General features: G+C 38.7%; 1 protein-coding gene across 1 annotated transcript in view; it reads left to right on the top strand.

The window, feature by feature from the left end:
- Window positions 1-15,243, top strand: part of JAZF1 (JAZF zinc finger 1) — a 200,120-nt gene that overhangs the window by 156,173 nt on the left and 28,704 nt on the right. Inside the window, exon 3 of the mRNA XM_075051455.1 lies at window positions 12,640-12,836. Within this exon, the coding sequence (XP_074907556.1) occupies window positions 12,640-12,836 (197 nt within the window). The remainder of the gene's footprint in view (window positions 1-12,639; window positions 12,837-15,243) is intronic.

The following is a 15,243-nucleotide window of genomic DNA, read 5'->3' as shown; positions in this document are numbered from 1 at the left end:
CCTCAGGCTTTGCACCAAGGCTGAGATCAGATGACTCAGTCCGGACTCATTATTTTAATAGCCTACAGCTAGTTCACATAGCAGCGGGAGTCCACAAAAAAGGCATTTAATTGTTGAAACTCAAACTGGTACATTGTAACTGCAGATTATAGTATTCAGATTTAAGTGATTCAAGTAATTTATAAAGCTTTTGCACAAGCAAACTGAAAGTTAAAATACTGATATTGTCATAAAAAGTAAATAAAACATACTTTTGTACATTAAGACCCAATTAAAGAGCATGATTTCATTTAACAAACTTAAAACAGGCAGGTGATATTTGCCAACATTACTACAGCTGTGTTTTACATTAGGAAATTAATTAAAATAGTCATTTATACTTTTTTCCACTTGCAAGTCTTAGGCCTTTCTGTATTACACCATCTATTTTCTCTTCAATCATTGTGTTACGGTGCATTTGTAATCTCACTTAGCAGACTGCATCGCAACTTTGGGGTTTTTTTCCCTACCTAATGAAAAACCGGCTTTCTGCAATAACGCCGGCGAAGCAGATCAAACAGCGCTGAAGGAACTTCCCTGCTGTCTGCCTGAGAGGCAGCGCATTGTTAGTTATTCAGATGTCAGTCCTTTTCTTCCGCGTCCTAGCAGGGTTTCGCTGGTTTCATCAGATCACTCCGAGCTGGAGGTGGGAGGGTGGCTGCCGGCGAGGGATGCGAGGGAATGGTTTCTGTTAGATGGAGCGAAACTGGGGGATTTACTGCTCTCACGTACGTGCCTGGGTCTGGCACAATAGCACACCCCGAAACTAATGGGGACAAAATTTCAAAATGCAAATCAGTGTTCTGCTTTTATGCCTCACAGCTGAATAATGGGACCTCAGGAGTTATTCTTGATTCTTAGGTACTTCCCCCCAAAAAAAGCTACTAATAGAGTGATTACATAATGAACTGTTAACTTCGTCAGTCATATGTTCCTCCAGGCAAATCAGCTTGAAGCGTAGAAAGGTACATTTTTAAAATAGCACATAATTACAGAAACGAGAGTTAGTTCTTCCTTTTGTACGGAAGAGCAAAAACACGTATGATGGTTATCTTCCTCCTCCACTTTCCCTTGTCTACCTTCACCTGAACTTTCTTGCCTTTTAGGAGGAATCTTTCCTGTCAGCTATTTTATGGATGTGTGACTCATTGCAGCAGAGTCTGAAGGATTGGGAATGTTCAGTTTGCCATTTTAGTGGGGCTGGGTTGCTTGTAAGTTGCTATCGTCCTTCCAAACAACTCACGATGCCTGAAAATTTGGTTTATTAAGACCAGACATTTCACATTCCTAATGTTAAGATTGCTGCAATTTTCCATTATAAGCTTTACCCCACCCAGTCCTCTGAATACAGATTTATAAATGAGTTTTAAAAAATGCTTCTCCATCTAAATCTTCACTTACATTTTAAGCTTGGGAGAGCATCTTTTGAGCTGAATGCTCTGTTTCAATAGGAGGATCATATGCTGCATCGGTGTTCTCCCAAACAGATTTAGTGTTTCTTTAAAAATAAAATTAAACAGTGAATGCATTGTAAGTGACTTTGGTGTCTTTGTATTTGAAAGAAAATCAGCATCTATAGGTTTTAAGAATTAGTTTATTATGCAGCTTATTACCACAGTTTCTTTTTACTGTATTTTTGTTGAATGGGTATTTCGGATTGCTTACTGTATCAATGCTGCTGGAGGAGCCACTGCAGACAGTATGTGATACATTTCTGAAAGACTGAAAAATGTGTTGGTTAATGTGTTTGACTACTACTGTGTAAAATACTGAAGATTGGCTTATTTATGCAGATTGATATTAGACATCCTTATAGCTAATAAGAAATGCTTTGTGATAACATCTATTTTTAAATTATTGCTTGATGAATCTGTCTTTGGGTGTTGACTTGAATGCTCAGAAGAACTTGGTGTGAAATGACACCAGAATACACAGACATAAATGGAACATTACAGGAATAAAATATCTGACATTTCAGCTCCCTGCTTCTTAAAGCTAAAAGTCCTTGAGGCATCAATAAAACCAAACCAAGTCCAATAGTAAAAGTGCATGTCATGCGTACACAGATCTATTTCTATGTAGGGTTGACTGCAAGAAATTGTTTTTACGTAAATAGTTATAATAAGCTCTTAAAGAAGGAAAGAGGGTGGACCAGTAATGGAAAAAAATATTACATTTTAGGTTAAGCACATCTGAAAGTAAAACATCCTACTGCAACTAGGCAATTTGACAATACTGGAGCCTGTGCAGAGAGCCAGAGCAGGGCTGGTACAGTACTTAGTCCCACATAAGAACTATTTTGAGATTTGAGTCAAACTTAGGAGATAAAGACCCCTTATTTTTATTCTATGAGCAGCTTAATTCCATCTTCTCCAAGGAGATTGGAAATTTATTAAAGTTTACAGTTTCTACAAATAAAAAGGCAAATACAATTTAACTCCCCTGCACTTTCCTCCCACTGAAATAAAAGTTAAATTTTTACTCTGCCTTCAAGAATTTTGCACTTCATTCATGTGAAAGCATAGAGTAGTCTAATAAGTCATAAAATGTGAAATAAAAATATTTAAAATATTTAAATTCAATAATTGATAGGTTAAGTTAGAGTATTACTGAAAAGATGCCATCAGTACTCTTTCATGTGAGACTGTCTTTAGTCATTATAGTAACTTCATACTAAGAAAATTAATTTGGGGCGTTTGTATATGTGATGCAAATTTAAAAACTATCAGTGTGCATTGTTAAAATCATGTGTTTCAAAAAATACTTTAAATGTACAAATACTCCTTTGTATTTCATGTTACTGATGTCTGCTAAGATTCTCGTTTTGGTCCCTGTAACATTTTACGGCTGTGTGACATTACATTATTCTTGTATATTAACAAGGATATGAACTGAAATGTAAGAATTCATGAAGTTATATACAAAAATTAATAAAGCAATAATCCATAAAGTATCTGTTTTTTAGCAGCAGGCGATGACTGGTTTGTTCGTTAATGGCTGTAAGCAAATCCAAGGCTGATGAACGTCCTAATAAGCCTGTTAGTAAATGCAGGGAGGATGATTTCTGAAATAATGACTGCTACATTACAGTAAAGGCAGGGGTTTGCTGCAGCATTTTGAAAATCTATCCCAACTGCAAGAAAGTCTGCAAGTGTTCTACACCATCCAATTGCTCCTTTTTTGCCAATGGCAAAACTCTGGAATTAGTTTGATAAGAAATAAGTTGATGTCGAGACAAAGCACAGCATAGCGAGCACTTTGATCAGTTGTGCTTGAGAGGGTTTTTACAACTTTTTAAACTCTTATTTATTTGTAACAGAGGTGACAATATCATGCCAAACAGCAGTTGCCTTCCTACTAATGAACTCCTTGAAGTATCTCTTTTGCTTAACTATTGCCTCTCACTCCATGGAAATTACAGAATTTTGAAGTTGTGGATGAGTTGTAGCTCCTTCTGAATCTTGCTCATTTACTTCAAAATAGGGTGGAAAAAACTGAGGAAGGAGTGGGAGGGGAAAGGAACAGAACTAGCAATATGTTTCTAATGTTTTGGAACTCACTGTTTCTCTCAAGTTGATTTCCATGAGCTCTAATTTTGTTCCTTTTAAACACAAAAATGTCACTTGTTTATTTTAACAATGGCAGAAAGGCGATGTGGGCTTCTCCTTCAGTCCCCATCATCAGTCTAGGGGATAAGTAATGAATTTTCATTATGAATGAAATATCTAAAATAAGACTGCATCTGTCCTGATTACGTTACTGTTCTAATGTTATCTATCCAGTGTGCTTTTTTTCTGTCAATTTAAAAAATAAAATAAAATAAAATGCAGTCTGGATTTTGCATTTGCTGCATAACCTACACAAATTCAAGAAAGAAAAGGCCAAAATACCGTGTTGTTTAAGAAACAAACAAAAACCTAAAATAAAAAAAAAAAAATCCTTCTTTGGAAGATTCAGAACAGAACATTCATTTCTAAGTAACAGCTGTTTTTATAGTGGGGGGAACATACAACACTAATTTAATTTTTTATTTTTATTTTTTAAATTTTAAATTAAAGATTACTTTGATGCTCTGCAAAAAGTAGATACAGTACAATAAGTGTAAGCCTGGTACTAACAGAATAAAGAAGGGGGGGGAACCAAACCAAACCAAAACCACAGAACTCTTTCCAAAACAGAAAATACTAAAATAAATACATTAAATATATATAATAAATATATAATATATTAAATAAATACAAAATGGGAAGGTAGGACTTATGTCCAGTGTTTGGGATTTATGTTAACCTAAATATGAAATGTAATTCACAGTGACTTTTTTGTCTGTATATTCCCAAAATCAAGAGAGATACTAAATTCCTTTCCAGGACTTTTAACACTGCTTGTATCGATCAAGAGTGAAAAAACGTGTTTTGCTGTAGGCAAGTATATGGTTTGGGATGGTTTGCTTTTATTCTGTTTGAGTGATAGTAGATTATTTGGTATATCACCATCCATTAGCTCCACTTGCATATGTTTAGATACGAAATTACTCAATCTTCTGAATCAGTTTTCCATGCTAGAAGCACAAAATATCTACTCAGTGGATATTTTATTGTGTCTTATTGTATCTTTTAAGAACGTGTGAAGAGCAGGCAATTAAAGTAAACCCACTGATCTCTTGCTCATATTGAACAGATTTCCTAAGGTTGTAGCCTTGAGTCTACTGACAACAATATGAGTATGACTACATGTTGTGTTTGAGTCTTTTCAGTGATGAGGCAGAAATGCAATGCAAAGTCTGCTTTTAACTTCTTTTTTTTTTTTAAGGTACATGTGCATCCTAATAATCTCTACTACATCTGTTGAAGATGCACGTATTCAGAAGATAATACATTCAATATATAGTGATAATATTTTTACATCTTGAAAACAGGTTGAATAATGGAACTGAAAGAATTGTACTAGCAATAAATTATTCCTAAGACTAATAATAAAAAGAAATCTAATTCTGCCCTAAGATACTCATCAGGTTGTCATAAATATTCTTTATTTAAGACATACAGAAAGCTTTCAATAGATGAGTTTGAGTACAACTAGTACTAGGAATGAACACTGAATTCCTTTGTAAGACCTGATCTCAAATGAATGTGCATGTTGAAGTCCAACTTAGATGTGTGGTGTTTCTACAATATATGCTGCACTGAAACTGCTGTTTCCAGAAACTTAGAAATGCTTTTTAATGATTTGTTTGATCTGGTTAGGGCCTGTTGTCAAATGTGATACAGGTTTAGGGGAGTAATTGAGAGGGGATTATTATTTTGTGCTGTTTCTTCCCCATTTTTGATGGTTTTTTGTGAAATCAGAAAAAACCAAGACAAGCAAAAGGGAGTTTTGTTAAATCATATGTTTTAACACTATGCGAATACTCTGCAATCTGAATAGTGAGGAGGAACGGGTATGATTATGCACACATCTTAATGGGGCTTTTTCACACTGATATTTCTTTTTAAGGTTTTGCTAAAACTGTAATGGAAGATCTCTAAAGAAAAAAAATGCTTGATAGCTTCTGTGAAGCAAGAGAGGTTGGTACAGAGCTGCAGAATACTTGTTTTCCCCACACTACAAAGAATGGTGTGTGAGAGTGCTTGAGGGTGTTCATCAAATAATTTGAGTTAATGGATGGTATGAAACTTGCTCATATATTTATTCCCTCATTATCACATAAGGAGTGTGGCAAGGCATTACTGGGGACATTGACTGTCTTTGCTTTGGCCCAGTTTTTTGAAGTTCAACTGAGAAAAGCCTTTCATCCTTCCCAGCAGACAAGACAGCCTACTGCTGAACTCCTACCACTTAGATTTCTCCAGATTTCTCCTTAACCTAATAATAGTTCAACTCAACAGTTGTCTTCTCCTCCCAGCAGTAGCTAAACCAAACCATGTTGCTTTGTCTTTGCTTGTAAAGGCAGCAAAAGGTGTGGAGGACAGTTCGTGACTAAGGGGTTCAGTAGTGCGTTTCAGGGTCCACAGAGTCCCACCCTACTGAAATGGGGTCCTGCCTTGAGAAGTGGATCCTCCTAATCCCTCTTCAAAGTAGAGGTCTCCTGAAGTTTTAAAATACTGTATAACTAGAGGTGCTTTCCATCCTAGTCTTTTTTTTCCTGAACATTGCTAATGTGATGAGGAAGACTGGGAGCTAAAATTACCATTCCCACCTCCTTATTTCTGTTCGTACAGCACTGAGAAAGAACTGCATAAACATCTTGAGACAAAACTGGGAAAGATTGAGGGGAAAAGCAGATATAACCAGCACCTTGCACTGACAGGTATGCAGAGTAGCAGGAGAATTAATGTGGGGCTTTCAGTATGTAGTTAAGCTAGTGCATGCCCCATCTGTCAAGCACGTTTGACTACCTTTGATCTAAATATGATGCAACCAAAAGATAGCACAAATCTGCTATAAAGCACCATGGATTTTTTTCTCCTGTTTGCAATCAGTCTTGAAGTTGACCGAGTGTTGGGTTAAGGAGCAATCTGCTGAAATACAAGTGATGGAAGCTCAGCAGCGTGGTTTCTTATGTACTGGGAAAGGTGACGGGCTTTTCCTAGTACAGGTTAGCCAAATTAGGCAAAGGTGAATATGAGATGTGTGTTGCTATGAATGTTTTTCCATAATTTTCTGTGTGATAATGAGAAAAGGTCAGAACTAATTCGGTTCTGCTACTTTTCCTGTTGCGGTTTAATGCAGCTTGTCAGTGGTGACACACAGGACAAGGTATATGTGTTATTGTCAGGTAGTACTGTCATTTTTTTTTAAGCTGGTGTGCAACTGGACAGTGTTGTGGAGCAGTCCTGGGCCTGAGCATCTCCGCAGTGTCATCTGCTTGTTTTACAAGCTCAGAATAATCCCCCTTCCCTTTCTTGAGTGCATATGCAGTAACTGGAGAACGATAGACTTGTGATTGCATCATCTCCTCTGTTTGCGTATGTTTTATAGTCTAAATCATGAAGAAACCAAATGTAGCAAATTAATATTCAGATCCCACAAGGTAGCTCTGATGCACCTTTCCACTGTCTGTTGACATAGAAACAGATCTGGTCCAAGCAGGGCTAACTTCCTGCATCAGTAAGCTGCAACAGCGAGGAAGAGGACGAAAGGGTCCCTCATACCCTTATGATCATTATTAAGAAGATATATTCTAAAGGGCAACTTTTTGGTTTTTTCCTGTTCAAGTGAGATCTCAAGTAAAATTTTTCAGTTTATTTGCAACTCACTTTTGTAACTACCCTTACCCTCAGTCTGGGTGTATGAGTCCAGAACTCTTAAACTGTCTTAGAATTGTGTGTAGTAAGTTTTATGATAAACTAACTCTGACATCATGCTGTGAGTTATACTGGGGCATGATCCTGAAACAGTCACTACATACTAATAGCTCAAGGAAATTTCGGGTCGAGTGTGTTCTGCTTCTGTTCATTCTTGATTCCAAAGCTTTTGGGGGGCAACGGGACTTATAAAACATTGCAAAGATTTGATCTGGAAAGGCTTTTTTTCATTTGAACATCGCCTCTGCTTTTTTGTGACTTTTTATGTTGGTAACAACAGCTAACGCTGGCTGTATTATATTGCCACCTATATGGAAGGTTGTGCAACACTTTCCATTATAAGACTGTTTCAGTTGCTTATTATGTTGCCAACATTCAGCTGTTTGGGCTGAAATTTTCCATGCTGGGTGTCTCCTTCAGGCTGAATTTCTTGGGAAAGTTTCAATAAAAATACTTGAACCATTCCAGGGAATGAGAGGAGGGGGAAATACTACATTTTGCTCATGTTTAATAAAGTTGCTGCAAGCACTTGATTCAGAAATCATTGCACCTACGTGTTTTGGAGCAGGGAGTTGAATTATTAGGGAGGTGAAAGGGTGAGGAAAGAAAAAATGGGGGTGGGAGAGATTTCTTCCTAAGGAGTGGGCTCCTCCCTAACGTTATGAACCATCTGCAGGAAAGTGCACACAAACCCCATGCTTGTTAAAACAGGGTCAATGAACGGCTGGGAACTGAATGATTCTCCTTGTTTCGCTGTGCCTATGTGGTATATTGGATTTGAAGAGAGGGGCTTATGAGGTGTAAACACAATCCTGTGCAACAGGGAAGATGACTAAAATCTGCGTAGTGGTGGAACTGGAGAGCAGGGTTATGGAGTTAAGAGTTGAAAATAGCAGAGGTAGATTTGTTCAGCAAGGAGATGGATCTGAAGGTGATGAGAGAGACTATTAAGCAAGGAGATAGGATTTAACCCAAGCGATCTTAGAGCAGCCTTTGTTAGTTACAGTTCATTTTCTGTTTCCCACACATCTTGTGCATTTAAATGAGGCACGGAAAATTATATGCAATCATGTAATTTAGAGACCAGTATTCAACCCTAATTCCAGCATGTTTCATTTCTGAGCACTTGATGTTGCAACCATAATGTACTTTCAACATGAAAATTAAAGCCTCAGTTGGAAATGCCATTCTATACCCATCATTAAAACGCTATTATTGTAAGCTTTGAAGAACACCACCGTAGTTAGGCACAAGTATAATACTGCATTTCAATTAAAATGCTGAAAAATGTTTTATTTTAATCCATTTAGACAAGGTTCTTTTTCAAAACCATAGCACTGCCAGTGCTTCAGCAAACATGTATGGGACGATTTGGATCTGAAAAGGTTAATTCCATGCTTGAGATATCAGGAACTGAACTACTCAACAGACTCTGCCTTCCTTTTCTCTCAGGTTCACAGTGTAGACAACAAATGACGTTTTGGAATATATCAAACATGCTTAGCCTAAATGCGAGCGAGTTAACAGGACAGGGAGAGGTTTCAGCTATAACTTCAAATTTTCCTGATTTTTATGGACTTCAACCAGACTGGTTAAACCTCAATATTATTTTAACATTGTTATTGGTGGCCGAGTTTATTAAATAGCAGCGTTCATGCTGCTGCTTTTAATATCTCACACTTGAGGTTATCTTCCAAGTTTTCAAGGTTTTATAATGCTGCCGTAACATCATCTTAAGGAATAAGGCTTTCTATCCAGAAGCAAGCATACATCATAGTACAAATTCCAAATATAGTGAACTAGATGTTTCCTAGTTAAAGGAAAGCAAACATGTACTCGAATGCTGATTTTATTAAGATCCTTTTACTTCTTTTTTTCTTGAATGAAATTTAGACTTCTATTTGAGGACTGTGTTATCAATAATATCTGCACCCTTGTTTAGAGAAGAGGAATTTAAAACTGAACTGTTACTATGGATATCTGCTTTTAAAATATTAACTTCATAAAAATGCCATATCTGGGTTTGACATGATGTATTGTCTCTGTTCAAAGAAGATAAGCTCTCATGTCATATACCTGTTTATTAATGTCTGCGGATTGTGTGTTGGTGTTACATATTGTAGCAAAGATCCACTTATTAATGCCTTCATGGTATGGATGGACAGGATACATCTTTATTGCTCTAATGGTACTTAAAATGTTATGCCACAGTATTTTGAGGCTGCGTTAAAGTACACAAATCTCTTTTGAAAAAGAGCTGGTTTTTTGATACCTAGGCCAAATTTTTCTTTCATATTTGGCACAGATGCCTAAACCCCCATTTTTTTCTTTCTCCCTTCCCTATGCACCCCTTACTGTTAAACAAGAGTGTTTTTTCTCAGAGGTCTTTCCATAAGTGCAGTCAGGTCCGGACTCACGGCCAGTAGAATCTACCCAGCTTCCACCCAAACAGCCCATGTTTTGCAAGCAGTCACAAAATGTTGGGTTTCTGTGGAGCCTAAACGAATATAGTGATTCATATTAATTTAAACTGCTGGTTGAGGCCCAGAGGAGAAACTGGGCTGTCCTCTAGCACCATGTTGCAGATGCTGTGGCACATATTATGTATTGCTCTGAGACCCAGTGTGACCAGATGATCATGTTCAGTGCAATTTGTTGTGGTACTACGATCTGCAGAATCAGTTTGTGCAGCCAGCCTGTGGCCAGATCCTTCTTACGATGGCAGGATATAAACTGTGAACCAGATGACTGATGTGGCGGTATTCCCTCTGCCTCCCTCTCCTCAGGGTCTGCTGCTCTTCCTCAGAAGCTGAAGGTGGATCTCCCAGTCTTCTAGTGGATTCTGGACGTTCGCCAGGGCTTGCTTCCGTGTCTTCTCATTTGATAAGGAACATCAAACCACACGACAGGCAGTTTGGTCACATAGCAAATATCGTTGTCACATGACAAGAAATTTGGTAGACTGATGGGTTGGCCCTGCCTATCTGCCAAGTGCCCACATAGCTGCTTGCTCACTCACCCGCCCACCTCCAACCCCAGCAGGATGCAGGAGAAAACAGGAGGAGCAGAAGCGAGAAAACTCATGGGCTGAAATAAAAGGAATCACTTACCAAGTACTGTCACAGGCAAAACAGACTTCACCCGGGGAATTTAACTTAATTTATTGCCAACTGGCGTAAATACTTAATTACTGAGTCAGGTATTGGTTACTGAGAAACAAAACAAAAACCCTAAACACTTGGAGGGGAAAAAGCCATCTTTCCTCCCTCTTTCCCAGGCTCATTTCACTCCAGACATCTCTCCCTGCCTGCTACTGCTGTTCTTTCAGTGAGGCAGCAAGTGGTGCCGGGGTTGGGGTTGGGTTGTAGTGCTTTCTCTCTGCTGCCCCTTGTTTGTCACTCTTTTCCTGTGCTCTGATGTTGGTCACCCGTGGGCTGCACTGCCTCCAGGGGTGTACCAGCTCTCCACCATGCAGCACCTTCTACGCCTCTGACTGTGTTATTTTTCTGATTCCCTCTGTTGTTTCCTCCTCTGTTCCCTCTTCCTCTCTCCCTCCAGCGTTTTCTACCCCTCCTTAAATATGTTTCCACTGAGATGCCACCAGCTTCACTGATGGGCTCGGCTGTGTCATGTGGTAGGTCCACTGTGGACCTGGCTGAAACCAGCTGTGACTGGCGTGAGGCAGCCCCTGACCTCTTCTTGCCCTGCAGCCCCCACCACTACAAAAACCTGCCACCTACACCCAGTACAACAACTCAGTATCTTCATTATTTCCTCCACAGGCTTGTTCTCTGTGGCTGCTTCTATCCCTGAGTCTGTCTCTTTCTCTTTCCTAGGCTCCTCTGAGGAGAGTGTGACTATTGAAAGAAAGCCAGGTCACCCTCACTTAGTCCAATACAAATAATTGCTGGTAATTTTTGTCATTCTGTTTCCTTACTGGATTGCAAATGTGAGTTTCTGGGCGACAGCTGGCTCCAAGGCAAGTGCAGGGTACTGGCTGCACTGTGTTCTCACTTCTCTGAATGTGCTCTTCATGGCTTGCCAAGGTTGCAAGAGCTCATCATGTAGAGCTTGTGTCTTGGCTAAAACCTGGTTTACTTTGTCTAACCTGGTCAGACGAATGTCTGGGTGTAACTTCACTTTTTATTCTGTATCACATGCTAGTGCGTATTGTTTTATTTACTGACAGGCGTAGTTTGTACTTTAAAATGAAGGACAGAGGACTGTATGGACAAGGTGATTTATTTTAGCCTGTCTTCTCAGGAATCCTTCAAGATGGCTCCTTATGCAGTGGAGGGGAAAGGCAAAGGATTAAAATATCGCTTGAATGCTAAGCGCATGAAGTCTGAGTTGCAGAGATCCCGTTGCGGGGGGAACCCCAGTCCTTTCAAGTGAGGATTGATACAGGTGCCAGCAGTGATGCTTTGCATGTCAGCATAGTGCAGTATCAGGTGTTCTGGTGTAACTCTGCATAGGCACTTGGAATGAAGGTGGTCTTTTTCAAGTCAATTGTTCTTTTTTTGGAAGGAATCAGAATAAATTATTCCAGGTGGGAGATCCCATGCAAAAAGTTGCAGTGCTTGAATTACTGCACTACTGGTGCACTCCTTGCGCTGTGCTGGTGGAATTTCCTCTCAGCATCCTGCAGAGATGAACCTGCAGTTGTATTAGGCCTTCAGCAATATGTACCAAAGCTCTACAGAGAGACCTCATTTGGTTTTCAAGAGTTAGGAACTCCAGTGAGTAATTGCAATTTAATTGGATATCTTTTATGTCAGGCAACATTGTCTAAAACCTTTAGAAAAAGGATGTGATTATCCTAAGTTGGAAATGCTGTATATACACAGTGTAATTCATACTATCCCTTTGACCTTCAGATTCAATACATTTGCCCCTAACATTTTTCTCCATTCCAGCTACTCAGCTACTTTTTCACAGAAGGATTGAGTGTAGTTATTGTAAAGGTGCGAGTATAACTATTATAATACTGTGTTCAATGCTGATCTCTAGTTGGAGTTTAAAAAAAAAATTGTGTGTTTGCACATGATGTAAATGTCTAATGTAAGTTCTATTGAAATCAGAACTGAATGGCCCAGATCTTGAATACTGGAATAAAGCTTCTCTATCAGAGAAGTTTGTATTCTTGAAATCTGTGTGTTGCAGAGAAACTTGTCGTGGCTGAGTTTGAAACTCCATTTGGTCACCGAGCGTGAAAAATACTTACTTTATCTTTACCTAAAGCTTGCTTGTGGACAGCGTTTCAAGCCTCTCATCCTCATGATTGTCCTTGTTCTAGATTTATGACTGATGCAGCTCGACGTGAGCAGGAGTCTTTGAAGAAAAAGATTCAGCCAAAACTCTCTTTGACTTTGTCAAGCACAGTGTCCCGTGGGAATGTATCTACTCCACCTCGCCACAGCAGTGGAAGCCTTACTCCTCCAGTCACCCCTCCAATCACTCCCTCCTCTTCATTTCGCAGTAGTACTCCTACAGGTAAGCACCAACTGTTTGGTTTATCCCAAATAAACTAGCAATTTTGCTACATGACATTTGGAGAACAATAGACATACTGAGGCATTGGGAAGAAGAACCCCTAAAAATAAAACAGAAAAGCTTTGGGCTCTTTTATTTGCATTTGGTTTGCAATCTCTAAAATGTGTTTGGGCATTTGTTTCCAAACGCTTTGCTGAAGCAGAGAAAGACAATAACTTTAAAAATCGTAGCTGAAATTATTACATGAAGAAACTGACCTTACCAGAAATACCAGATGTGCAAAAGAGCCCTGATGTATCAGGAGAGTTCTGCACATGGTACAGTGCAAGTTTAAGATATGTCAGCCCCTTTTTTTGGGGGGGTGGGGGTGGGGGGTGAGGGGGGTTGAATTTATAGATAAATGAGTGGACAGGGAGGAATGTTCAGCTTCTGTCATCATGTAGACATGACTTTCATTAAGAAACTATGTTCAAAACCAGTAACGTGTGAAAAAAGTGATCTGTGTTTTCTTCAAAAACAAGTGTTCCAGTGGTTTTCCCAGGTATAAAATTCCTGGGAATTTTTTTGCACTGATTAGAGAAACTGAAAATTGCTTCCTGTGCTGAACCAGATCTCTTGGCCCAAGTCAGTCTGGTTTACATTAGAAAGAGATCTTGTCAGATAATTCTGATACACTTCAGATTAAATACCAATATTTCCTTCTAAAAAGCTAAATGCGTATAATACATCTATTCTCTTCTGTAATAAATAGGCTCAACATAACGTTCTTAATAGGAAATCACATGAGCATCCCTGTCTTGATAAAACTGTTATGCCATGTGTTTTATATAAGCTATTTAATGTTTTAGTATTAATGATTAAATGGAAAAGTTGTAGCGGTCCTTGCGACACTCTGGGAGTTCTGAAATGAATTGGTTGTTTAGTATGTCCCTGAATATGAAAAATGGAAGCATGTTGAAAACAGTTAAATGATAAGTCCTAATGTAATTCACAAAATTTTAGAAGATTTTCTTAATTATCTCCTATTTGAAAGAAATTGATTCATTTCCTTGACATCCTACAGATGTCAAAGAATTTCTGCTTTCTTTTGGTTTACTTTTTGTACAGCTTCTCCTGATAAAGCTAATTCATGATGTGGTCAGGTAGTATAACTTTGCACATCTGTAAGCGACACTGGTTAGTGATGTACTCTGAAACCTGTTCCATCAAATACTAAAGAAAAAAAGCCAGCATCTGTCTACTGAAATACTTTATAAATTTTTATTATTTATATATTTTTCAAACTTTTTAAGTTACTCAGAATGCTGTTTTACCTGTAGTTAGGAGAATGAGCCTGTTTTGGCTAACTTGAGTTTCTGGGAGTCCTGGCTGGCAGGTTATAAATAATACCAGCTTCCACTTTCTCCACCCTCTGTTCCAAGTTCCTCGGTGGAGCCCTGTTCCAAGGTTAGGGTTTGTAATAGCCTGGTAGCAAAAAATATATATTCTTTCTTGAAGTTTTTGGTTTGTTTGGTTTTTTTTATTAACTATCAACTGAATTGCATTTCAGCAGCCTCAGCCCAGAATTTCCATTTTTGTCATCTTAAATGGTTTTCTGGACCTAAAATAAGCATTGAGATTTTTCTGATAACTACAAAATTAACTTACATAGATGAGGTGCTCAGAGTCACGCCGTGGCTGAGTTTCTCTTTCTGTCGTGCAGTGCCTGCAGAGGGAGCCCAGGAAGGCCAGCAGACTAAATTTAGATAGGCAGCTCACATGTCTGTTATTGGCTAACGCACATCTTTTTCCCTCAAGTGCAAGTATATATGGCAATTGACTAACAAGATGATAAAACCAAGGGTAGTTAGGCAAGATCTGTTTCAGGGAGACAATTTAGAGTATGTAAATCGTCCTGCATTTCAGCCTCGCAGTGCCTACACAACTTTCAAGCCCTACAGGCATACCCACCACTGCATCCAGTGAGAATGAAGAATATTGCTGTATTCCTTCTGTGCGATCCTGTTTGATTTGTACTCCGAGCAAACTCTTGTTAACTCGTCTTTGAATACAGGTAAACATGTATGTTGTGGTAACTTAAGAAAACAAAGAGGCTGTTTTTCCTTAGGTTGCCTGAAAGGGCATCATCTGGGTTGATGTTAAGTATTTGTTATAATCCAAATGCAATCATTGTCCTCATCCTCCTTTAGACCTATACTTTGTCAAAAATAAAATGGGATTGCTTTGACCCAATCTATTAATAAATTCAGAATGGCAGTTTCTCTTTTATTAACACCCATCTCAGTTGTTTGATAGTTTGTTAGGGTACCAAACATAAGCAGTGTGCCTGGCATTACTGTTGCTGCACAAGGTGTAACTCCAAGATGGTGATGCTTTAGATGCCAGAGAGAAAGCATGCCTTACAGGC

The sequence above is a fragment of the Buteo buteo genome, chromosome 2 (genome assembly GCF_964188355.1).
Source record: "Buteo buteo chromosome 2, bButBut1.hap1.1, whole genome shotgun sequence".
NCBI classification, from domain to species: domain Eukaryota; kingdom Metazoa; phylum Chordata; class Aves; order Accipitriformes; family Accipitridae; genus Buteo; species Buteo buteo.
Note: the sequence above shows the minus strand (reverse complement) of the source record. Positions and strands in the feature narration are given on the sequence as shown.